This window comes from Capricornis sumatraensis, chromosome 15 (assembly GCF_032405125.1).
Source record: "Capricornis sumatraensis isolate serow.1 chromosome 15, serow.2, whole genome shotgun sequence".
Lineage (NCBI taxonomy): Eukaryota > Metazoa > Chordata > Mammalia > Artiodactyla > Bovidae > Capricornis > Capricornis sumatraensis.
The window spans coordinates 67,490,179-67,515,098 of NC_091083.1; the positions used below are offsets into that span (position 1 = coordinate 67,490,179).

General features: G+C 45.7%; 1 protein-coding gene across 1 annotated transcript; it reads right to left on the reverse strand.

Annotated features, from left to right (window-relative positions):
• Positions 1-329: 329 nt before the first annotated feature.
• Positions 330-24,920, reverse strand: GSS (glutathione synthetase). The gene is made up of 13 exons (XM_068987451.1): positions 24,854-24,920; positions 21,709-21,843; positions 16,489-16,634; positions 13,404-13,479; positions 12,958-13,097; positions 12,146-12,262; positions 8,577-8,657; positions 8,398-8,475; positions 6,794-6,860; positions 3,930-4,124; positions 3,377-3,458; positions 1,749-1,938; positions 330-881 (listed from the first exon to the last, which is right to left on the reverse strand). Exons 2-13 carry the CDS (start codon positions 21,835-21,837, stop codon positions 758-760), a joined length of 1,425 nt encoding a protein of 474 aa, XP_068843552.1. The 5' UTR covers positions 21,838-21,843; positions 24,854-24,920; the 3' UTR covers positions 330-757.

Below are 24,920 nucleotides of genomic sequence, written 5' to 3' on the forward strand. Positions count from 1 at the left end.
ATTTTCACCAGGGCTTCTCGGCCCTTTGACAAGCTCCTGAACTAAGCAGGAAAGCAACTAAAGCCAAATTATAACTGTAATGCGCGATCATGATTGCTCTCCCTGCTAGAGACTGTCTCTCTTCCCTGTGATCCTGTGGGAGCATTAGTGAGTGACTAAGGACTGAAATTTTAGGGTCCTATCCATAGGATCTGGAGCTAGGGAGACTGGTTATAGCCAAGTTCCTTCCCCTGCTCCAATCTATCTGAAGTGGGCTGACTAGGATTATAGCTTCTCCCTCCCCTAAATGTACAAACAAAGGAATCACAGAATCAGCCAAGTAGTTTTATTTAAGGCAGAGGTGAGGAAAGGCTGTGCCCCTACCCTTTTCCTCCTACCCCTCAGTCCCAGCCTAGGTCCAGAACCTGCTGGAAAGGCTGACAAGGGGCTAACAGGAAGGTGGCAAGGTTATGGACCCTGACCTCAAATCAGCTTCCTTTCAGCTGTATCCACACCCTGAAGATTTAGGGGCCTCTAGATTGCACCTAAGGGAAACACAGCTTTTCTGGTTCTCAGAAGGGAAAGCTGGGGTTGGGGGGTTGGGGAGAAGGGGGAAGGTACCCAGCATCTGCCCTTCCACGAAGACCCTGGAAATCTCTAGAAGAGACCAGCCTCCACAAGGTAAGGGGAGGGCAGCCCCTCAAGAGGGCAGGCGAGGAATGACCGGACAAAGGATGGAAGGTCTTTGCAGTGCAGTCAGGCAGGCCCGGCTGTGCCCTCACACAGGGTATGGGTTGTCCAGGACTGCCACTCCAGCTGCCACACCGCCATCTGCGTGCTCAATGGCTTTGGTTCGAAGCAGATGTCCCACGTGCTTGTTCATCACAAGTGTCTTTCCCTCCCTATAGAAACAGGGGCAGGAGATACACAATTCCATCACCTGGACTCAGCCCTCAAACCCAAGACCTTCTTTGGTCCCGGCTGAGCAGTACATGGGTGACTGACTACACCTGCGAAAGCGCTCGGATTTCTGAATCAGATTTGGGTTTGCATCCTAGCGTGGATATTATAAGCTCCCCCTTTGAAACAAGTTACTCAGCCTTTCTAAGTACCAATTTCCTCAATTTAAAACAGAGATAATACCTCTCACTTTTTAAGATGGTGACAAGGTTTAAAGAAAACCAGAAAAGCATTTAGCATGATGCCAGGCTCACATTTCATCTTCTGTAGCTCTAAATTTCTACCTCTCTCTCAAGATGGCGGTAGGGGGTGGGGAGGAATTGGCAGGCAGAGATGCTCTAAGTGGAATGGTTGGAGGGGAAGATTATAGAGAGGGCAGGCTCTTGTGGGGAGCATGATAGGATCTGGTATTCCTTCCTTGCTCTGATCTTGGAGTGAGTAGCAGGAAGTGGTAATGAGAGACCAGAAACTGTTCCTTACAAATTCCCCAGTTGTCTTCTTCCTGATTCATTAGTACTCAAGTTCAAGCCCAGGGGCCACTCAGCTTTTCAAAGCCACTGTTTATCCTCTAGCTGGCCCATCCTACCTTTCCCCAGCATCCCAGGTGCCCTGGGACTGGACCTAAACTTTTCTTCCCTGGGGTCTCCTAGTCCAGGGTTATATTGTTAGCCATCTTGATATCACTTGGAATTTCCTTTATAGTTGCAAAGCACTTGTTATCTGGACTTCATTTGATAGCCTTGTGAGGTAGGCAGATCTTAGGTCCTTGGCCTCATTTACTACATAAGGAAACATGTTGCTTGGCTCACCTGACATAGACCCCGAAGATGCCCAGCTCTGAAATGCATTGGATCACTTGGGCAGGGCTGCCGGGTCGTAGTAGACAATTCCTAAAAGGTTCGGGTTCAATCTTCTCCATGAGGATGTAGGAGGCTCTCTCTTCACTGTCCCTCAGCCGCTCCAAGGCTTGTACCATCTCCTCCCCGTATAGGTTGTTACCTGCAATTTCACTAAGCAGTCACCTTGGACCCTCTGCCCACCTTCTCTACCCTGTACTCCCACTTCCAGAGCCATGTGGGCAGGTCAAGAGGGTCAGTTCCTGACAGCAGTTCAGTGAACCCAGGGCAGGCTTGTTCTCCAAGGAGGAAAATGTCACCGTAACAGGAGGGCTCTTACAAAAGTGGACACACCTCCCACCATACCATCCTGCCCTGCTATGACTGTTCCTTCTCAGCCTCCCTGACTGGCTCCTGCCCCTCTTAAATGTTGGGGTTTCCAAGGAATCATTCCTCTACCCTTGTTCTCTCCTCCATGTATGCACTCTTTTTCAGGGAGATCTCTTCCAAGGCTTCATCTGTAGCCTATAACTTGTTAACTCCCAAATCTTTAGCTAAAGCTCCATGCTCTAAACATCACAGATATCCCAGAGGCTACCAAATCCAACTCAGCATGTCTGAACAGAACTCATTACTTCTGCCTGGGTCTGCTCCTCCTGGGCCGTCCTGCACCCAGTCAAGTGAAAGGCATTCCCGAGTCGCCGATCTCCCTGCCCATTACCTGTCACTGACTCAGACGTGTCCCTTCAGTCCGTACTCCACACTGTCACAAGTTCTGGCCCAGCCTTCTGCATTGCTCTTCTGGACGACTATACCAGCCTCCTCTACGGTCCCTCCACCGCCAATGTCTCCCCGTGTACTCTCCCATGGCTGAAACACGGATCCACCATGTGTCCCTCCCCTCCTTTAAACTTGCTAATGGCTTCCCACCACCCATAGGGTAAAACCCAATTTCCTACGTATATTCAACATCCTTTATAATCAGGTCCCAAGCCATCTTTTCCAAACCAAATCATTCCCTCTCCCACCTCCCACGCTGCGCTCCAGCCTCAGCAGTTAACTTATTAACCTCCAAACGTACCACACTTCCATGGACCAGTGGAAGCCTATGCCTGAGGTTGCTCCTTCTGTATGGAATGCTCTTCCCCCTTTTCTACCTGTGAAATGCCTACCCAACCCTTAAGGCCAAGATCAAAAAAAAAATATCCATCTCTGGATCCATGAGGCAGATATGATCCCTGCCCTCAAAGAGTTCAAACCAGGCAGGAAGGTATCCAACCTCCTGATATGCCCCCTCCTGCACTCCCACAGGCACCTCAGACTATACTTGCCCACACCCTCCAGTGCTGGTTAATCACATTCCATGGTGCTTGGGTGTTTCTGTAGTGTAGAGGTCATCACGTTTGCCTCACACATTCTCTTGTGCTCCACAGCACGTGATCACAGGGTCTCCCGTGACACTGTCCAAGGTGGGGCACCTGGGTCAGTTCCTCTCGTGTCCCCTGGAGCCTGGAACTGTGCCCACAGCAAGTGCAGGTCAGCACTGGTGACCTCCTGCAACCCCCTTCACTGAGCAGCCCTGCGAAGGGGGCACCACCTACCTCCACCCTCTCTCTGAGGCTTTAGCACGAAGCAGCTAGGGGCAGCAATGGCCTTGGTGATAGCCTGGTCCCCTTCTTCACCCTGGTAGGAGGCAAGAGAGTAGTCACTAGCATCTTAGGCCGAAGAGCACAGAGCCAAGGTCCTGCTGGTTGTGCAGAGCAGCATTAGAGGAAGAGCAGGAAGAGAAAGGGCCATAAAGCCCCTTAGGCTGGATGCTACGATCTGGACAAGACAACCCCAGTGGATCCCCTGTAGCAGGGAGTACCAGCTTTCTCTGGCAACTGTTCAGGAGTAGCCCAAGGCCTGAAACGCAGGTACAGATACTCCTCAGTTCTTGCTGTCTACCTCAGCCCCATTCCCTGGTTAGCATCCCCATTGCCATCTTTGCTGAGGGAGCTTACAATGGATTCCAGCCTCCAGGGTTCCAGGGGACCTCAGAGCATCACTGACTCAAGTCCAGCCCAGTGCCAGCTCCAGCCTCCCCAACACATTGGGCTCTGGGTCCCCAATACTGAGGAAGACTGAGCTGGGAGAAGTGGGCTGTCCACGCACCAGGTCTAGTGAATAGAGGCCAGCAAAAGTGGCGCGGAGGCGGGCCACAGCCTCGGGCTGCCCGGGGAGCAAGGACTCCAGCACGCCCGCTCTGCTCAGCTCCTGCTGCACCTTCTTGGTCCCGGCCAGCTGGGTGGCAATGTCCGGGCACTTGACAGCACATGACCTCTCCAGGAGCAGGCGTGCTTCCCAGTTCTGTGGAGTGAAGAAACCAAATGGAATTCTACTTTGACTTTGCTGACCTTTAATGAGCACCCATCAGGTGCCAGGCATCCTCACATGCATCACCTCCCAGGGCCCTTGTAACACACTTGTGAGGCAGGTGTGGCCTCCTCCTAACATGCAGGATTCTTACCCTTGGGGAGCTCACAGCCTAGCACGATGACACGACTGTAACTAAAAGGGGAAATGACAAAAGGTAAAAGGGTGAACAGTGGATGAGGAGGTTTGAAAGGGGAAGGAGACACTTGTTTATGAGCTCAGATTCCTACTGTACATCAAATAAAATACAAACTGCTGTTCTTCTCCTGTAAGGGGATCCTGTAAGGATATACTTCTTGTCTCCTTCTCAACTTCATTCCAGGCCATCCCTTCACCCCACTCCCACCTTCCAGCCGCACAGGTCTATCAGTTCTCGGACACAAATGTCATGTCTACCTCAGGGCCTGCATTTGCTGCATTTCCCTCCGCCTGGGATTCTTGTCATTTGGGCTTTTCTAATGGATGGTTGGATCCTTTTCATCCTTAAGTCTTGGCTCAAAGTCACCTTCTCAAAGCACCCTATTTAATGTCATTTCTCCATAATTCTCTATTGTTTCCCCTAGCCAGGAAAAAAACAACAACAATAACTTTTTCTTTTTTTTTTTTTTTTTACAACAACTTTTTCTACTTTTGTTTACTTTCTGATGACCATCCCCCTGAGCACACTGTGAGCTCCACAAGAACTGGACTCTTGTCTGGCTCTCATTTCCTGTTGTATCCCCAGTGTTTAACACAATGCCTGAAGCTTTGCAGGTGCTCAGTAAATATGTTGTTGTTTAATGAGGGGAAATCTGACAGAACAGGGAGAGTGACAGGTGAGACTCAACAGGGAAGAGGTACTCAGGTTAACAAAGTAATATGAGCAAAGGTCTGCAGGTGAATAATCGCAGGACGAACAGTCTGGTGGGTCAGGAGTTCAGGGTATAAGAGGCAGGGAAACGTCAGAGGACCATGCCCCACTCCCCCACTCTAGCCTCTCTTCTAGGGCACCAGAGGGACAGTCTGTCTTTACTCCAGATCACAACAAACTGCCCACAGCAGGATCAGGGCCAAAGCCAAAGGAGCAATACCACCACCCCATGCCATTCTCACCCCGACACGTGATGTCCTTCCTCTGATGTTCACCTGCAGCACCTCTGCCTGGTCTTCATCAATAACCGCAGACACCTAACAACTGAGCTAGTGTTCTGGGTAGAGCTAAAGGTACCCTGCACGTCGGAGATAAACCCAGGAAAGCACCCCATTGTGGAAAGGAGGGAAAGCAAAACTCAGAGATGAGCAGGGGGGCTTGCTCACCGTCTCCTAGCAAGTCACTAAGCCTGGAGGATTTGTCTCCATGTCTAAACCCAGTCTGAGCTTCTCAGTTCCCTAAAAATGTTCTCCTTGTGCATTAATTTCCTTCCTATTAACTCTAAATAAAGTTTTCTTTGGCCCTTTCCCTCAAGCCCCTTATCCTAGAACCTGGATCCATTTTTCCCAATAGACAGTTTCTCTCTTCTCTAGTCAGCAAGCTCCTACCACTAACCACTTTCTAGAGGAAAGGGCCTTCTATAGAGCTGCCACCTCTGTGGAGCTGCTCCCTGTATAGGCTGGGCCTCAGAGAGGATCTTACACTCAAAGAACTATAGATCTGGAAGGACCTCCCTCAGTTTTCTAGTATAGTCCCCTCAGTTTACAGAAACTGAGCCCAGAAAGACACAGCATCCTGCCCATGGTCACCCAAACATGGAGTCAAACGCTCAGGATCCCCAGACTACTGCTCATGGTATTTTCTAACTTATTTTCTCCTTTACCTTCTCCCAACTGAAAGAAGAGCTTCCTATTAGCTTCTCCATGCTGTGGATCAGGGGCAGGAGGAAGAGAATGATATGCTAAGAATGACACTGGACTGAGAGTCAGAAGGCCTGGGAGCTCCCTGTGGGGACCTAAGATAAGCTCCTACAAATCTTAGTTTCTCCATCTATATAATGGGGATAATTATACACCTCCTGCAGTGTAAGGATTAAATGAAACAGTAGATGTGGAATGCAATTTTGAAACTACATGGTAAGATAGTAAGCTAAGGTGATATCATTAGTGTCCTTAGTATGAATGGACAGCAGATAAAAACTTTTGGATGCAGATAAAAGAGAAAAAAGATCTGGCAAGAAGGAACTGGTCACTGGTGCAGTGAAACTGGTTTGCATTGGGTAGTGAGAGCTGATTGTGCCCATCTCTTCCCAATTCTGTTCAGAGATGTTAAGTTGGGTAGCTTTGAAATTGGTCATGATGGGAGTAGTTACAACAGAAATCAGCAAATGCTATAAATAAGGGCGTGCCTCCCCAGAGAGATTATGGTTACATATTTACCAGCATAACCCTAGAAACTAAGGTGAATGGCTGAAGCACTGTGGATTTGTGAGGATTTAGATTCTGGCAGACGGTGTGTGTATTTAGGGAGTGAGAGGTAGCAAAAAGCTTGTGGGAGGAGAGGAAGTTCCGGGAGGAAGAACTGAAGCCAGGGCCCAAGGAAAAACCCAGGTTGTTACGATCCGTGTGTGGAATCTCTGAGGAACAATGGTGGGTCCCAGGAGGCAGAAAGTGGGCTAATGGAAAGCACCAACCTGTAAGCTGTAATGGCCTGGCATGTAGCCATCCCGGAAGTAAACCACAGCAACCTCCTGGCCGTCCCTAGAAGACAGGATGGAGAAAGCTGCTGTGTTAAACGAAAACTGATGTGTTCGATGGTTCAGTCTGCTGCAGGCTGCATCAAAATGCCTTTGACTTCTTTGAAAGTCAGCCCATGGGGGTGGCCTGAACAGGGATTCACTGGAAGCATGAAGTAAACACCCACACCATCAGTGCTTCCACTAAAAACTGGAAGGGGAAATGCTCTCCAATAGTTCCAGATCTAGAGTCATTCTAGGAAGGCTGCAGGGAAAAAAAAAGAAGGTGACCAGAATCAAATTAGGTAAACTCTGAAAAAGTGGGCTCAAAATTATTCAGCGGCAGAATCATATTGCTAGCAAAACACACTTGTATTTATACCGCTTAAAGTAGCTGAAACCAGGCTGATGTTTTTTTAAATGGTAGCGGGGTGAGGGTGGGCAGATGCAAAATATGAATCTAGTTAAGCCACAGACTGTATTTTGGAACTTCTTCCCCTTTTCTTTATTTGATATTGTTTGATATATCTGGAAAGTAAATTAATGACTTTGTTTTGTTAAGATAAAAGCACATTTTGAAAACAGTTAAGTGTGAATTCCCTGGCAGCCCTGTGGCTAGGACTTGGTGTTCTCACTGACAAGGGCCTGGGATTCGATCTCTGGTCAGGGAACTAAAATCATTCCAGCTGCATGGCATGGTCAAAAAAAAAAAAAAAGAAAGAAAGAAAAGAAAATAGTGGTATTGTGAAATGCCAAGAGGTTCTTAATTTTAAGAATCACAAATTTCTAGGTCTAAATATGTGATATTAATACTAAAGTCACCTGGTGGACTTCTCTTGTGGTCTAGTGGTTAAGAATCTGCCTGCCGATGCAGGGAACAGGGTTTCAATCCCTGGTCCAGGAAGATCTTACACACACACCATAGAGCCCATGCTCCACCGTAAGAGAACCCACTGCAGTGAGAAGCCTGAGCGCAGCAATGAATAGCAGCCCCCACTTGCTGCAGTTAGAGAAAGCCTGCGAGCAGCAACAAAAGACCCAGCTCAGCTAACAATAAAATAAATGTCAATCTTTAAAAAATTAAAAATATAAAGTCAAGTCACCTGATGGTGGCCCATAACGGGAAGCATGGAGCCTGGCTTGGAGCACAAATCCAGCCCCCTTGAAGTCTTGCCTGTGACCTCAGAGAAGCAACTCCCAGAACCAATCAAAGAATGAGCTGGCTACTCCTCTTCCTCCTTGACCGCCCAACCCAACTGCCCAAGTCCAAAGTGACTAGTCAAGAAGGGCAAGAAAACTTTGAGAAGCCCAGAGGCATATGAAAAACAAGGTTATCCAGAATGTCGATAGTTCTGATACAACCCTCCAGAAGCAGAACTAGGCTTCTCCAAAACTGCCTGGGATGGTGGGATATTTTCAGTGTTCACCCTAAAATTCAGAGAGAAGGAAGCAAGCCATCACATCTCCCAGAAGAAATGGTCATTTAGGGGAAGAGGGCGGCAGGATGAGTTTCCCAAATCAGCCCTCTACTGGATCCTTGGGAATGCTCCTTGGACACTTACATAAATAGTCTTCGGTCTTGGTCTAGAGACCCTTTTTCAGAGACATCTTCGAACCTTCGTCGGATTACATGGATATTCCTGAGAAAGAAGGGCAAGGGTTAGAGAGACTGCCTTCTCTGCTCTGACTGGCTCTCCGCAACCCAGGGGCCACACATGCAGGTCTCCCCTCCTTTACTTACCTGGCCAGTAGCTCATTCTCTATGGCACGCTGGTCAAATATGTTCCTTTCCTTCTCTTGAGCAATCAGTAGCACCTGAGCACTGGGGAAAGAACATTTGTGGCCCCAGGTGACCCCATCCCACCCCCTTCAGCACTGAGAATGAGAACACAGCTTCCCTGAAAGAGAAGACATTCTCTCATCTCAGGACTGCCTCAGGCACAGATACCTGAGGCTACACAACACATTATTTCCTGAAAGTAGAAAACATGAAAAAATGGAGATCTCTTTGCTCCTTCGCCAGTAGGCAGATGTAGTAATGTCAATTTTCTGTGTAAATTAAAATTTAGATTTAAAAACATCCCAAAAACCCAAGAGGACTTTTTCTTAGAAGTTAACATAATGATTCAAAAATCTTCTGGAAGAGTAAAGAGGTTAAGAGTTGTTGTTTAGTAGCTAAGTCATGTCTGACTCTTTTGTGACCCCATGGGCTATAGCCCACCAAGCTCCTCTGTCCATGGAACTTCAGAAGAATATTTTGTAAGAGAATAATGGGGTTTGGGGCTTAATGACCCTATTATTAGATTGTGAAACATATAATAAAACAAGACCCTATTACTAGATTGTGAAACATATAATAAAACAATGTGTGGTTCTTGAATAAAACACTAAAATAGTTCAGCAGAATCCTATAGAAACTCTAAAGAGCAAATTATGAATAAGGCCTTATTTCCTGGGGCCTCCCAACATTTCTGTGTCGCACATGGGGCCATGTTTGGTCCCACAGTATTAACAGGATCACTGGGGCTTACCTGGCCTCTTCCTTTCTGCTTATCCACATGTTTCTTAAAAGAACAAGAGCTCAAGGACTCAGGGAAATGCTACTGCCAAAGAATTGTCTGTTTGATTACCAATCAAGCTATTTTCAGTTATCAAAAACAGGTCCAGTTCCCAGCCAGACTCTCTTAGAGCCAATGCTTAGCAGTACCAAACTCCATTTTTGCTGTAGCTATACTGCTCTGTGCCCAAGGCTTCTTGTTAAGACTCCTGAAGAGTGGGCAGACTTCGCTTAGGATTCTAAATGTGGATTTCTGACCTACTGTACTTAGCCTCTTGTCTGTCTGTCTCTGCTTCTCTCTTCCTCAGCTAAACCTCTTGGGCTACACTTTGCCTAACTCTTCTCCACTTAGCTAAAACACAGTTCCTGCTATGACCCCTCTCCTAGTCGGCCTGAAATCTCTTGACTTCAGAGCTGATATTAAGCTGAGTCTTGGCTTTGAGTTGGGTGTCTGGAGACAAGCTAAGTGCTTTCAGAAGCCATCTTGCCTGGAGAGTCCTGAGGGCCAATGACCTTGCTCTTAACTTTGTAGCCTGATCTGCTCTGCTCATGGGTGGGAATGTGGCAGTTGGCCCAGGCTGGCCCACCTCCAAGAAGAGGAGGAGGAGGGAAGCTGTAGGTTAAAGTGGAACTGCATGCTCTGGTTAATGAAGTCAGCCTGCCCCCTGCCAAATAATTGGACTCAGACTCGGAAAACATTCTACCTCTTCCTGCCTTTAGTTCTGATAGTCTGCTGGGAGCAGGACTGGGAGAGTGTTCAGCTAAGGAAGGTGAAGTGGCAGGAGCTTGCTGACTGGGAGTGGGCACCCTGACTCCCAGTCCTGCCAGGGACCTAAGGTACACCCTAGGGTAAGTCAGTTTCTTCCCTTGTACCCTGATTTCCCCATTTATAAGTAAGAGAGATAAACAGGTCATAGTTGCCAACCTTTATATTAAGAATCATCTCTTCTTATCCCTACTCATTCTAACCACAGACGTTGTATTTTGCAAGTGTTCAAATAAATGTCTAAATTAAAATCACAATTCATTTTCCAGGCTTAATTTTTTTAAATTCTTTTTAAAAAGTATGAGATAATTGACAAAAATTCATCTGCTCTACAAATGCTTGCACCTCAGTTTTTCAGTCTATCCTACGGGACCATTCCTCTTAAAAGAAGAACAGTGCAACAGAGAGATCACAGGCTTTCGAGGCAGATAAATATGAATTCTAAACTTACTAGCTGTGTGATTTGGGTAAGTCATTGCAACCTCTCTGAGCCCTCAGTTTGCTCTTCTGTGTAATAAAACTAGAACTCTTTAAACGGTAGTTATTATTACTATTGTTATTATTGAAAGTAATACATAATGACCCTCAACGAGTGTTTTTAAAGCATTTTTCAAATCTATGGTTTCATTTAATTCTCAGTACGATCCTTTTAGGTATTATTATTATTACCTCCACTTTACAAGTGAGGAAATTGATGTTCAAGGAAAAGAACAGACTTTAGCAAAGGTCATATTTGGATCAGCAGAAGTACCTATTTGACTCTCAAAATGAGGGTATCCACTCTTAGCTCAGGGACCCCACACCTCCTAATTACCAGTGCCTAATTCTGAGTACACAAGTCTTTTCTCTCCACATTATTCACAGCATGGATAGAGAAATCCCCCACAGCATTTGTTTATCAGCTGTTTCCTAGCTGACCCATCTCTTGGCTTCATTCTTAAAATATAACCTAGCCAAGAGTTCCACTTGACAAAACATTTGTCTGATGACTTCCAAATGCTCAGAGTCTGAGGTTTCTTGAGTCTCAATGAAGCTCAACAAGCCCAGGGAGGCAATAAAGTGATGAAGAATGCAGGTTCTAGAGGGAGATGGACTCATGGCTCTACTGCCAACCATACCACTTGACCTTGAACAATTCACTTCACGTCTCTAAACCTCAGTTTCCTCATCTTTAAAGTGGGGGAGATGAATAGTATCTACCTCAGAGTGTTTGAGGATTCACTGAGATCCTGTATATGAAATGCTTAGAACAGAGTGTGGTACTAGTGGGTGCTCATTAATGGTTAACTGATAATGCTATGTTAACATTGCAGTAATTGTTAGTACAGTGGCTGCACATTCATCCAGAAGTCACTTACCTAGCATCTTTACACATCTGGAACACAGGTGAGAAAAAGAAGGAAGCAAAAAATGCCTCTGAACAGTTAAAACAGACACTATAAAATCCCTAAATCAAAGTTTATGCATTTACTCATTAAAGAGGCCCTCAAACATAACAGATCAATTTCTTTCCCAAACTATAACAAATCAAAAAGGAGGTATAAGAATGGGAGTGGAGGATTCTAAATTCAAGCCCAATGACAGCAGTAAGAAGTAAGAGCTCTTACTGGGGAGACAGACAGAAAAACCATGAAGATAATGAATAAGAGCTTAAAGCCTAATAGCTGGGTTATTAGCGCAGGCAAACAGCCTCTCACACCTCTCGCTCTAAGCAGCAGCTTTGCATTACATCAAGATGCAATCAGTGACAGTTATAATGAATGACCTGGAGCCAACAAGAAAAGATTAAAGTATCATCAAAGACTAAATTATATCACCTCTTACTTAAGAAGACCAAAACTCCAGTAAAATAATTTTGACACGCCAAAGTGTAAGCTTCTATTTCAAGAAAAAATCCCTCATTTCCTAATGATGTCAGGCAAAGAAGTTACTGTATCCATGAATGCTGAATCTAAAGTAAGATTCTGTTGCCACTTCTTTCCCTTACTTGGCTGAGCCGTAGAGCTCCCAGGCTTTGGCAATCCCCATGGCCAGTCCCTTGCTGGGATTATTGGAGAGGATCTTGGCAGCTTCTTTGGTCTTACCCAGGACACTGAGAACATGTCTGTTGAAAGAGAGATGTCTTAGCAATTGGATGGACCTTGAAGACTCTTCAGCTTGTGACTCATAGACACTTACTGGAAGATTACTTTGAGAATCAGCTGAGCACTAAGAAACATCCTACCATGATGCCCTCGGAGGATCCACCTCAGGCTGGAATGTGCTGGGCTGCCCTAAGCCTGGTGGCTGGTGTACACACCAGAGGAGCCCCGAGACCCTGTTTTTCCACTCCACACCAGCCTCCCAGTAAACTGAAGCCCCTTTCCCTGAGCCCCACATGTCATCTGGAATCCTGCTACAGACTGTGTGGAATCACAGAATCCTAGAGCATTACTATTGACTAGATGTGGATGCTACTAGGGTCCAGCCTTCAAAAGGGAAGCCCCTGTTCCCTCTCTGCCTTAGACTCTGACCTCCTTTCAGGTCCTTCTTACCTCAGGGCCCTTACAGATACTGTTCCTTCTGCCTGGAACAGTGACTTACACAAAGAGGGGGCAGGATGAGATGAATCACAAAGTCCCTTCTCTCTCTGACATATCAAGACCTAATTACAAGTGGAAACTGTGTTATGAAGTGGAAACACAGGACCCAAGGCCCAGGAGGGCACAGTCAGCATTGGAGATCCCTGCCCCACCTGTGATTGTAGGCTCATCAGGCTGACACCTCACCTGTGTGCCCAGGACTGCCCAAGGGACTCACCGATGCACAGCTGGGGTCCGGGAGGCTAGGCCCCCAAAGCTGGCAGAGATGGTGTTGATTTCAATCTGTTTCAGGGCTGTGGTGCCATCTGGATTGTACTGGAACATGTAGTCTGAGCGATTCAAGCCCAGGAACACAGTCTAGGGGAAAAACTGAAGGCTTAGGACATTTGCCCAGGGCTGACCCCGAGGGCCTAGCCACAGAGCCAAAAGGTACTGTGAATTGTACGCAGAGATTAGAGGGGCCAGTTGACGCTCCCACACCCAGTGGAATCATTCCTCTGGTCATTCCAGGATTGGCCACTAATGTATAAACTCCATGGGGACCAACGCAAGGCAGATTCCCATGAGCTCAGTGACTAGGCCAAATTTTTCTGGTTAAAAGAGAGAGAGAGAAATGGGAAGGGCAGGTCTCATCTCAGACTGGGGTGAATGGAGAATGGTTACCTGGGCAATGCCTTCTTTTAGGACTTGCTTGTGGATGTCAAAGAGACGAGCAGTAAAGCTGTCCCTTTTGATGGTGCTGGAAGAGGAAGCAGGGTATTCTGTGGGCTACATGGGACATTAAAGGCCAAGGATTTCCACTATTTCCTGAATCCTCTCTAGGTCTACTGGCCCAAACTTGAATACCCACACCAACCCCATAGAGAACAGTAGTTTAGAACCCAGCTCTAGAGCCAGATGACCTGGGTTCAAATCCCAGCTCTCCCACTCACTACTAGGCAACCTCAGAGTCGCTTCACCTCTATGTTTCAGTTTGGTCATCTGGAAAAGGAGGAGAAATATAAATTTATAACATGGCGCTGTTGCTGTTTAGTCGCTAAGTCATATCTGACTTTTATGACCCCATGGACTGTAGCTCCCCAGGGTCCTCTGTCCATGGCATTCTCCAGGTAAGAATACTGGAGTGGGTTGCCATTTCCTTCTCTAGGGAATCTTCCACCCCAGGGATCGAACACATCTCCTGCATTGGCAGGTGGATTCTTTACCACTGGCCCATCTGGGAAGCTTAACAAAGAGTTATAGCGAAGAGTAAATGAGATATTATATGTATAGAACTGAACATAGGGTGTGGCCCCAAGAATTCAAAACTAGCATACGCCATGACCATTATGTAGTTGGTAAGCTTTCTAGGTGACCTAACATTAACTCTCTATAGCTTCCCCTATATTCTGATATCTCCCAGGACAAGTCCTACCCGCCTCTTGCTTGGCAGCCTCAGATTAGAAGACAGCAGTTATGCCTGGTGCCTCCAAAGATTTTTCTGACTCTAGCTAAACATCCTCATTTTTTTCTTCAATGAGTCCTCATCGGAAGCCTTCCATATCTGGGTCAGATACTCTGGTATGCACTCCCAGAGCACTGTGGGCCTTTCCTGCATAGTGCTGCCTGCAGTTATAACGCTCCATTTTATTTGTGTGATGGTGAGCGTCGTCTCTCCTGTTTGACATGTCTGTGTTGACTCATGCTCATGGACAAGTGTGCTGCTGTGACATGGGACACGAGGTGGAACCCATCAGTATGGTTTTCTGGAGCCTTAGGAAGAAACACCCACAGGTAAGTACCTTGTTGCCTCTCGAGATTCAGGCATGAATCTCTGCATATCTGCTCAAGCCTGACTCTCAGGCTCACCTTGCTACAGGGTCCCCACTGAGCCTATGAGGCTCAGGCCTGCCCTGAAGTTCCTCCGCTCCCCATCAGCTCTCTCAGGGGGTCTCCCAGCCCCTGGTAAGGAGGAGAGACACCAGCTGGGCTTCTGCCTCTAACAAAATTGAGACACATTTACCCTTTTTTGAAGAGATGCTCCCCTTCAACCCCAGGGCCTAGGCTGCTATTCCAGCTGTGATCCTGGCCTTTTCTCCCTTATAAGCTAGGGTTGCGTGTATTTTGGAGGAGAAGGTAGTAACAAAGGCAGGGGTTGCAGAGTTGGGCTACAGGGAGTCTCACATGTAACTGCAGCTTTGGGATAAAGGTCAAAAATCAGGCTGCTCATATTTCTCCACAATCCAGAGTCACAGGTACAAAATCTGGGCCTATCCCGAGAAAGACACAAGGAAAATATCCTGGAGAAGTTTATATACTCATGATTCAGTGGACTTTTAGCTCCAAGTCAATGGTTTCCAGGGCCTTCCTTGGTAAAGCTCAGCTGCTAAAGAATCTGCCTGCAATGCAGGAGACCTCGGTTCGATCCCTGGGTTGGGATCCAGGGGGAGAAGGGAAAGGCTACCTACTCCAGTATTCTGGCCTGGAGAATTCCATGGACTATTCCATGGGGTCACAAGGAGTTGGACACGACTGAGCAACTTTCATTTCACTTCACTTTAATGGTTTCCAAACTTCTTAGCATTACGAACCCTTCTCCTATTCACCGTCACACCAAATTGCACATTTTTAAAAGATTTTGTGTTTAACAAAATAAATTTTTTGATAAATTAATCAGACATGCAATTATATTTATGTGTGTATATATGTGTGTATTCTCTATCTACACACACACAAATATTTAATTCTAATTTCATTCTAAAATAAATATCCATTGCCCCAGGGCCTCAAGGGAAAAAAGAAGAGAGAAGAGACAAAGAGAGGTGGGTGGAATGAGCCATTTCATGGGCCATGTATCCTCATGAACTGGGCGTGGCCTAGTATGCACCCCATCTCATCCAGAATGAGAGGCCTTAGGTGACAAGAAAGAGCCACTACTTAAGATGAGTAAAAAATCTGACTTTAAATCCAATAACCCCTTCTGCCCTCTATTTTCTCTAAAACTAGGCTGCATGCATGCGTGCTAAGTTACATCTGACTCTGTGACCCTATGGACCACAGCCCGCCAGGCTCCTCTGTGCATGGGATTCTCCAGGCAAAAATACTGGACTGGGTAGCCATGCCCTCCTCCAGGGGATCTTCCCAACCCAGGGATCGAACCGGAGTCTGTTATGTCTACCTGCATTGGCAGGCAGGATCTTTACCACTAGCGCCACCTGGGGAGCCCTGACCTTCTCTAATTCCAAATGGAAATTTCAGTCTTCAAAGCAGGGGGCAGGCCACAGGTCAGAGAATCACAGAATGTCAGCATTGGAATGGATCTTAGATTTAGGCCAACCTCCCTTATAGCTCAGTTGGTAAAGAATCTGCCTGCAGCACAGGAGACCCCGGTTCAATTCCTGGGTTGGGAAGATCTGCTGGAGAAGGGATAGGCTATCCACTCCAGTATTCTGGCCTAGAGAATTCCATGGTCCATGGGGTCACGAAGAGTCGGAAATGGCTAAGCAACTTTCACTTTCACTTTCCCGTTTTACAGATGAAGAAATTGAGGCCCAGAGAAAGAAAGGGACTTGTTTGAGGCCATATAAGCAAGTGGTAGAGCCAGGGTTAGAAGCCAGCTCTCCTGACTTCTATTCTATTAATTTTTCTTTCTCTTGGGGAGTACCTGTCCCCCACCACAAAGTCACCTGCTGGGGTAATACCTCATGAGTCCCAGTCTTCCAGTCCCTCAGCTCTAGCATCTCCTGCCCCCCAACACCCTCCTCCGTACCTGGAGAGAGTCTGCTCCAGAAAGACAGCATTTTGGCTGACCGCATCCACCAGGAGATTGAAGTCCGCCTGCACAGCATAGGCCTGCTCCAGCAGGGCACTCGGGACCCGTGAAGGGAAGAGTGTGAACGGAGCATAGCTCACCACCTGATCAAGGAGAGAGAGTGGGCATGGGTAGAATGCCTGTGAGTGTGTTGTCTTCCTGCAAACGTAATCCCATGGAAAGTGTCCCCATATTACTGAAAACACACAAACTGCAGAATACTGGTTACCTCTGGGAAGGGAGGGAGAACAGGATGAGGAGTGGGTATTAAGAGAACTTCTAGACTGTTTTTGACCAATCACTTCTGATTTTTTTTAAATGTAAAAAGATTAAAAATTACAAAGTCTAGACAAATAAGCCAAAAAATTATTGTACATTGACTGTATGCTTAGTACTGTTTTAAATACTTTACAAGGATTCATCATTTAACGTTTTGAGAAAGATACTATTATTATCTATACCTACTAAACAGATAAGGGAACTAAGTCTCAGAGAGGTTAAGTAACATGACCAAAATGATACAAGGCTATTAAGTGAAACTGGGATTTGAACCATGATGGTTTCTAAACAACCACCACACACACACACACACCCACCCACCCACCCACCCACCCACACACACACACACACACACACACACACACACACTTCTCCTGGCGGGTTCCCATCCAAGCCAGTGCCCTTGCCTTCTGGTTGAGGGAGAGAGAGAGTCCCGCAGGCACTGCTGTAGCAGAAGTGGACTCTGGCCCCCAGAGGAGAAGCCAGGGCTGGTTTCCCCCCAGTGTTGGAGATGGTGACCCAGGTTGCCAGGCCTGGAATTCATTCAGCTGCATTCTGAGTTCTCTGGACTTTGGCAGAGTCAGGAAACCCAAATACCACCTAGAATACTATTTTTAGAAGGGGATAATACATTCTGAGATTTCCAACAACAAATGATGTAGAACTTGGGAAAGAGGGACTTCCCTGGTGGTCCAGTGGCTAAGACACCATGCTCCAAATGCAGGGGGCCATGGCTTCAATTCCTGGTCAGGAAACTAGATCCCACATGCTGCAAGTAAGAGTTTGTATGCCACAACTAAGACCTGGCACAACCAATAAATACAAAATTTAAAAAAAGAACTTGGGAAAGAGAAGATGACTTTGTGACTTATATTACGACTTTGTGCTTATATTATATTATGAAGCATCACTGAGTCTAACCTCTGAGTTAGTATGTTTGTCATTATGGTAGTATAAGTTAATGCTGTTTGAAGTTGCCATTTACAAATTTATTTTAAAAATATTATTATTTTGAATAGATAATACAAACACATAATATAAATTCAAAAGACATAGTGAAAAGCATGTCTCATTCTCACCCTGTCCCCAATGACCCAGTTCTCCTCCCCATGATATGCTCATGTATTCATGATCATGCGTCCATGCTCAGTCATGTCTGATTCTTTGCCACCCCATGAAAAATTATATACTAGTGTCTCACATACCCTTCTAGACTAATGTGTATGTATACATACATATTTTCTCTTTTTTTTAACACACGCAAAAGCATATAATATGTACATTGTTGTGTCCTTTGCTTTATAAATATTTCAGAGACATTTCCAAATACATTCAAATAGAATACTTTCATTATTTTCAGTGGCTGTATAGTATTCAATTTTTGTATATACCATAATTTAGTGAATCTAGCCTTCTAGTATGGAGAAGGCAATGGCACCCCACTCCAGTACTCTTGCCTGGAAAATCCCTGGACAGAGGAGCCTGGTAGGCTGCAGTCCATGGGGTCGCAAAATGTCAGACATGACTGAGCAACTTCACTTTCACTTTCCTGCACTGGAGAAGGAAATGGCAATCCACTCGTGTTCTTGCCTGGGGAATCCCAGGGATGGCAGAGCCTGGTGGGCTGCCGTTTATGGGGTCACACAGAGTCGGACACGACTGAAGTGACTTAGCAGCTTAGCAGCAGCCTTCTAGTATGAACATCAAGGTGGTTTCCTTCTCTTCCCCTCCATTACAAATAGATGCTTCAATAAACATCCAAGAGTATACATTCTAGAAACACTAGTGAAGGAAATAGAAGATGATTCAAAGAAATGGAAAGATGTCCTAGCCTCTTAGATTGGAAGAATTAATATTGTTAAAATGGCCATAGTATCCAAAGCAACTAATTCCTATCAGAACAACCATGATATTTTTCACAGAACTAGAACTAATAATCCTAAAATTTATATGGAACCATAAAAGACCCTGAATTGCAAAGCAACCCTGAAAATAAAAGAACAAAGTTAGAGCTATAATTCTCTCAGACTTCAGACTATACTACAAAGCTAGAGTAATCAAAACAGTGTGGTACTGGCAGACAAACAGACATATTGATCAATGGAACAGAAATAGAGAGCCCAGGAATAAACCCATGCACCTATGATCAGTTAATCCACAGCAAAGGAAGTAGGAATACACAGTGAGTAAAGATGGTGTCTGCAATAAATGGTACTGGGAAAACTGGATAGCTATATGAAAAACAATGAGATTAGACCATTCCCTCAGACCATATTCAAAAATAAACTCAAAATGGTTTAAAGACCTAAATATAACCCTGAAACCATAAAATTCCTAGATGAAGACTTCCCAGGTGTTGCAGTGGGTAAGAATCTGCCTGCCAAAGCAGAGGACATGGGTTTGATCCCTGGTCCAGGAAGATTCCACATGCTGTTGAGCAACTAAGCCTGTGTGCCACAACGACTGAAATCTGTGTGCTCTAGGGCCTGCAACAAAGAGTCGCCCCCACTCTCTGAAACTACAGAAAACCATTGTGTACCAGTGAAGACCCAGCCCAGCCATAAATTTAAAAAATTTTTTTTAAAAAAGACCAAAAAACTCCTAGAAGGGAACATAGGTGGAACACTTTTGACATAAGACAAAATGAAAAGACAGGCTACACAAAGGGAGAAAATATTTGTAAATGATATGACTGACAAGGGGTTAATATCTAAAATTTACAAACAGCTCATATAGCTAAATATCAAAAACCAAACAACCAATCAAAAAATGGGCAGAAGACCTGAATAGACATTTCTCCAAAGAAGACATACAGATGGCTAACAAGTACATGAAAAGATGCTCAAGATCGCTAATGAGAGAAATGCAAATCAAAACTACAGTGAGATATCACTTCATACCTGTCAGAATGGCTATCATCAAAAAGACTAAAATAACAAATTTTGGAGAGGTTGTGGAGAAAAATGAACCCTCAAACACTGTTGGTGGGAATGTAAGTTGTTTCAGCCAGTATAAAAAGCTGAAAATGGAACTACTGTATGATCAAGCAATTCTACTCCTGGCTATATATCGGATGGGAATTAAAACACCAATTCAAAGAGAATTATAATCCTAAAGCCAGAGGCAGAACCTTTACAGTATCAGTCTGCCTTAGGTGAGAGTCATTCTCATTCACTTGGGCCTCAAACCAGTTATTAAGTTTGGACCCTCCACCAGGCCCTTAACTGGTTCTGGGCACAGAGAGACAAAAGAGATGCGGCTTGGTAAAAAAAAAAAAAAAAAAGATGGTGGCAGCTTTTTAGCCACTAACGGGAATAATTATAAGGTAAGTGTTAAGTCACAGAAGAGCTTGTCTAACACACTTCTTTGTGTAAAAAAATGGGAAAGAGGAATATATACATATTTTCTTGTTAAGAGTAAGGTTAACAGAGAATAAACAAGAATGCTGAAACACGGGTTGCCTTTAGAGCAGGAGAACTGGGTGGTTAGGGAATGTGGAAGGGAGGACTGAACTGTAAACTCGTGCACCTTCTGAGTTTCAAACCATGAAAATGTCTTACCTGGTCACAAAACAAATTCTTTTTAAAGGGATGAGATTTTGTTTGTTTGTTTTGAGATGTGGTTTAGAATAAGCAGTTCTACTTTTATGTATCAACCCTAGAGAAACATTCATACAGGTGCCCAAACAGGCATGCGTGTGATTGTTCCCTGTAGGGCTTTATGTAATCATAAAACATGAGAAATCACCGAAATAGCCATCCATAAAGTTAAACTGTGATCCGTTCACACTTGGAATACTATGAATGAAGGGAGTTGGAAAGAGTTCTAAGGCAGATTGTTAAATGAAAAACAAACATATACCTCATAGAATAATATACTTGATTCAGCTTGTTTCTTAAAAACTATATATAGTTGACCTGTGAACAACAACGGGTTTGAATTGCACAAGTTCACTGATACATAATTTTTTTCCACAGTAAATATTACAGTACTACATGATCTAAGGTTGGTTGAATCTGTGGATGCTGAACCTCTGATACAGAGGAACCATGTATATGGTGGGCCGACTATAAGTTACCCGCAGATCTTCAACTGTGCCGAGGGCAGACACCTCTAATCCTTGTGTTGTTCAGTGGTCAACTGCATTTATTTTTATATGTGCATGCTAAATCTCCTTAGTTGTGTCCAACTCTTTGCGACACTATTGACTGTCCACGGGATTCTCCAGGCAAGAATACTAGAGGGGGTTGCCAGGCTCTCCTCCAGGGGAATCTTCCCAATCCAGGGATTGAACCTGCATCTTCTGTGTCTCCAGGATTGGCAGGCGGGTTCTTTACCACTAGTGCCACCTGGGAAGCCCCTCTTTATATAGTTATATATGTATATAAATGCACAGAGGAAAAACCTGGAAGGATATACCACAAACCAATTACAGGGATGGTAGTATGATTAGGGGAGCTTAAAAAATAAGTTTACTGGACAAGGTGCTTCATGTGAATTATCTTCTAATTCTCTTACCAACTCCATAAGGTAGGCCCCATTATTATCTCTTTTTTATATTTGAAGAAACGGTAGCTGAGAGAGGCTAAGTAACTTGCCTAAGTCACAGTTTAAGCTCTTTAGACTTAAAGTTGATTACTCAGCTTAAAGCATGATGCTTTTTAATATTACAGAGGTAACTTTAGAGATAAATTTTATAGAGATAGAGATAAATTTAAGAGATAAAATTAAGACAAATTAAGACAAGATAAATTTATCTCTTATAGAGATAAATTTAAGCTACTGGAAAAAAAAATAAAGCAAAAGAGATGTGGGCTTTAAGTCCAAAGGAACTGCCTCCAGCCTAGCAGGGGCCTTGTAGGATCTAAGCTGTGTGGTCAATGCTGAGAAGAGGCTTACATGCGAGGAGCTGGGTGCCTGTGAGGTCCTCAGCAACACACCCTCAGCCAGGGCCCGGTCCACAGCCTGCCTTGCTAGCTCCTCCAGCTGCTGTTCATCCTGCAAGAGGCTCCCCCAGCCGGTGGCCATCCCAACCTGCAAGAGAAGGAGAGAAGAGGGCTTAGTGACAGATGGCCTGGGGCCCAGCAACTGGCAGTGTGGTACAGGGAAGAGAACACTGGCTGGCAGCTCTTAACGACTTCCATGAGCGCAAAATGGAAAGTCTGACGAAGCGTTTCCATTGACAGTCTCTCTTTTGAGTCCTAATACAATGACGCCATTATTCTCCCAGTAAGGAAGCGGAGGCTCAGAGAGATGAAGTGACTTGCTCAAGATAATGACTAGCAAAACCTGGACTTGAACCCAGGTCTCTGAACTCCCAGCCCAATGCTTTTCATTGGAGTGAGTGAGTGAAGTCTCTTTGTGACCCCATGGACTGTAGCCTACCAGGCTCCTCCATCCATGGGATTTTCCAGGCAAGAGTACTGGAGTGGGTTGCCATTTCCTTCTCCAGAGGATCTTCCCGACCCAGGGATCGAACCCGGGTCTCCCGCATTGTAGGCAGATGCTTTACCGACTGAGCCACAAGGGAAGCCCTACTTTCATTGGAGAGAGAGGCACTAATGTCATATATGACTGGGACAAGTTCTTTCTCTTCCCAGAACTGCAGGTTCTCTACCTGGGAGATAAGGGTCTGAACTAGACCATGGTTTCCAAACCGGCTGAATACTCTGCAGAGTATTCTTTAAAGAATACAGATCCTAGGCCCTGCTAGAGATTCTGATTCAAGAGGTCTGAGCGGAGGGAAGAGCTGAAGCTCTCTTTTTTAAATAAATATTCCTGGAATGGGAACCACTGCAACATATTGTTAGTTCCCTTTCTAGCTCCAACAACCCATGTAGGCAGGTTTCAAATAAATTATGCAAGAGTGGAGAAAAGGAGCCCTCTGCGGAATACTATTAAATGCAAATAAAGTGAACCCCTCCCTCATACTAACCAGAGGCAAAATCACTAGAAGGAAATGATGGCATTCCTTGTATGGACATCTATCATCGCAGAACCAAACACAGAAAACATTTCTGAGAAGTCATATTAGCAGGATAGGAATAACTGAAACCCAAGTTCCCAGTGTAATAGGAGTCCCACTGGCTGCCAGAGACACACCGGGTGAACCAACTCACACTTTGACACTCACTGACTATGCAGCAGGCCCCAGGGGTTTAAGAAGATCTGAAAGAGAAATTGTGGACAGAACACGGCTGCTCAGCTCAGTGGTCACAGGAAGAGAGCTGGAGAATGATCTCCATCATATTTGGCTCCATCCCCCACTCCCCATGACAGAACTGGTGCTAAACAAATCATGAAAGTCTGTGGGCCTCAGCACAATGTATTGAAAGAATGACCATGTGGTTTCAAAGGGGTCCTCCCAGGTGAGACACAGATAAGGGCAGTCCTAGTAGAGAACGAAACTCTGGGGTCAGTCAGATGGGTTTGAAGCCATGATAATTACTTCTTTTATAAATAAGGACACTGTGTTGATTAAATGAAAAATAAAATCTGTGTGCAGTGCCTTAGCAGTGTTTGGAGTTTTATATGTGGGAGCTTCTTTTCTGGCTGTACCCATTTTACAGTGAGAATACTTGTCAGAGGTAACGCAGCAGCCTTGTGGCAAAGCCAAGACTAGCACCTGTGACTCTGACTTTAGAGCAATGGAACCCTCCAGTAGCCCCCATCTCTTCACAGCTCTGAGATTCCAACATCTTTGCCTGCTGTTGGCCTTTTGTTTAGCTGGTAAACGCTGACTGGCATTTAATGCCAGGACCCGGACTGAGGATGCAAAGAAAGATAAGACAAAAATAATTACTATGAAAAATACTGATCGGGCCCTTTCTCATTCTACAGTCTCAACCCTTCTTGTGGCTTTGTTTTGCTGATGACATCAAATCTGTAACTTCACTGTAGTGCTTTTCCTGACCTTCATAGGAGAATATCCCACTGCTTACTGACAGTCTCCATAGAACCAGAATAGAATGTATTGTCTGCCCATAAATCTGCTCCTGCTCTTGATGAGCCCCACCCAGGCACCCACAGTGAAAGTCGCTCAGTTGCATTGGACTCTTTGTGACCCCATGGACTATACAGTTCATGGAATTCTCAGGCCAGAGTAATGGAGTGGGTAGTCCTTCCCCAGGCACCCAAGCCTTGTATATACTTCTTGCCTACACCCTTTCTGCCCAAATCCTGTGGATTCTAAGTATATTGTACTCTGAACTCCTTGATTTCTCTCCACCTCCACTGTTGGCAGCCTAATTCCGAATACCGCCATCTCTCCCCTAAGCACTGAACAGGTTCAGAGTGATTGATGTATCTTCAGGACACACCAGCTTCTCTCCCGCTTCCAGGCCTTGGCATTTGTTTCTTTGGGACAATCCTCACCCCTCCCGACCAGCGTTCACGACTTAAGTTTGAGAAGCTGTCCCTATTCCCCGCCCGGGGCTTCCTTCTACAGCTCATTAGTTTTCCCTGTTCGGTAAGGAATAGGGGTCTTGATCACTTCTCTAGCTCCAGCGCCTACTACTCAATTCGATGAATATTAAATGAATGAATGGTGAATGAATGACAAGCTGGAGCCCGATCACCAAAAGCTTTAACACGCCCGCAAGAAAACCCGGTCGGACTTTAAGCCAAGGGCCAGGTCAATGCTTGCGGGAAGCCGGGGCCAACAACACAGTCTCTTGCCCAGGCTTGCCCTACCTCCTGGGCCCGCTTGCTCTCAGTGGGGGGCAAAGTTTGGTTCTAATCGTTTCCCCTTCTGTTGTGTTTAAAGAAAACAAAAACAAAAACCCCCAACAACTCCGGCTCTAGTCTCACCGGCATGGAGTCCCCGACACCAGCCCGATCTGGAGTCAGATCTGGGGAATCTGAAATCAAGAAGCACCAGCCCCACCCCCTCACTGGACACCAGTTTCCAGGTCCCTGCCATGGGTGTGAGCGGCAACATCTCCCGGCCACCGGGGTTCCGATCGCTGACCAGACCCCTCCCTCGTGTCCTTCCTCCCGAAGAAACATGACCCTTGCGGGCCGCCGTTGCTGTGCCCCAACCTACTCTTCCGTCGTCCAGCCGCGTTCCTTACTCTGGTCTCCGACGCCTTAACCCGAGCTTCAGGGGGCGG

Excerpts from the sequence above, each read along its gene's own strand:
- GSS (XM_068987451.1), bottom strand. The coding sequence starts at position 21,837 with ATGGCCACCGGCTGGGGGAGCCTCTTGCAGGATGAACAGCAGCTGGAG. Across the intron at positions 3,459-3,929 it reads GCCTCTATTCACTAGACCTG|GGTGAAGAAGGGGACCAGGC; the intron begins GTGCGTGGACAG and ends GCCTCCTACCAG. Across the intron at positions 882-1,748 it reads ATCTTCGGGGTCTATGTCAG|GGAGGGAAAGACACTTGTGA; the intron begins GTGAGCCAAGCA and ends CTGTTTCTATAG.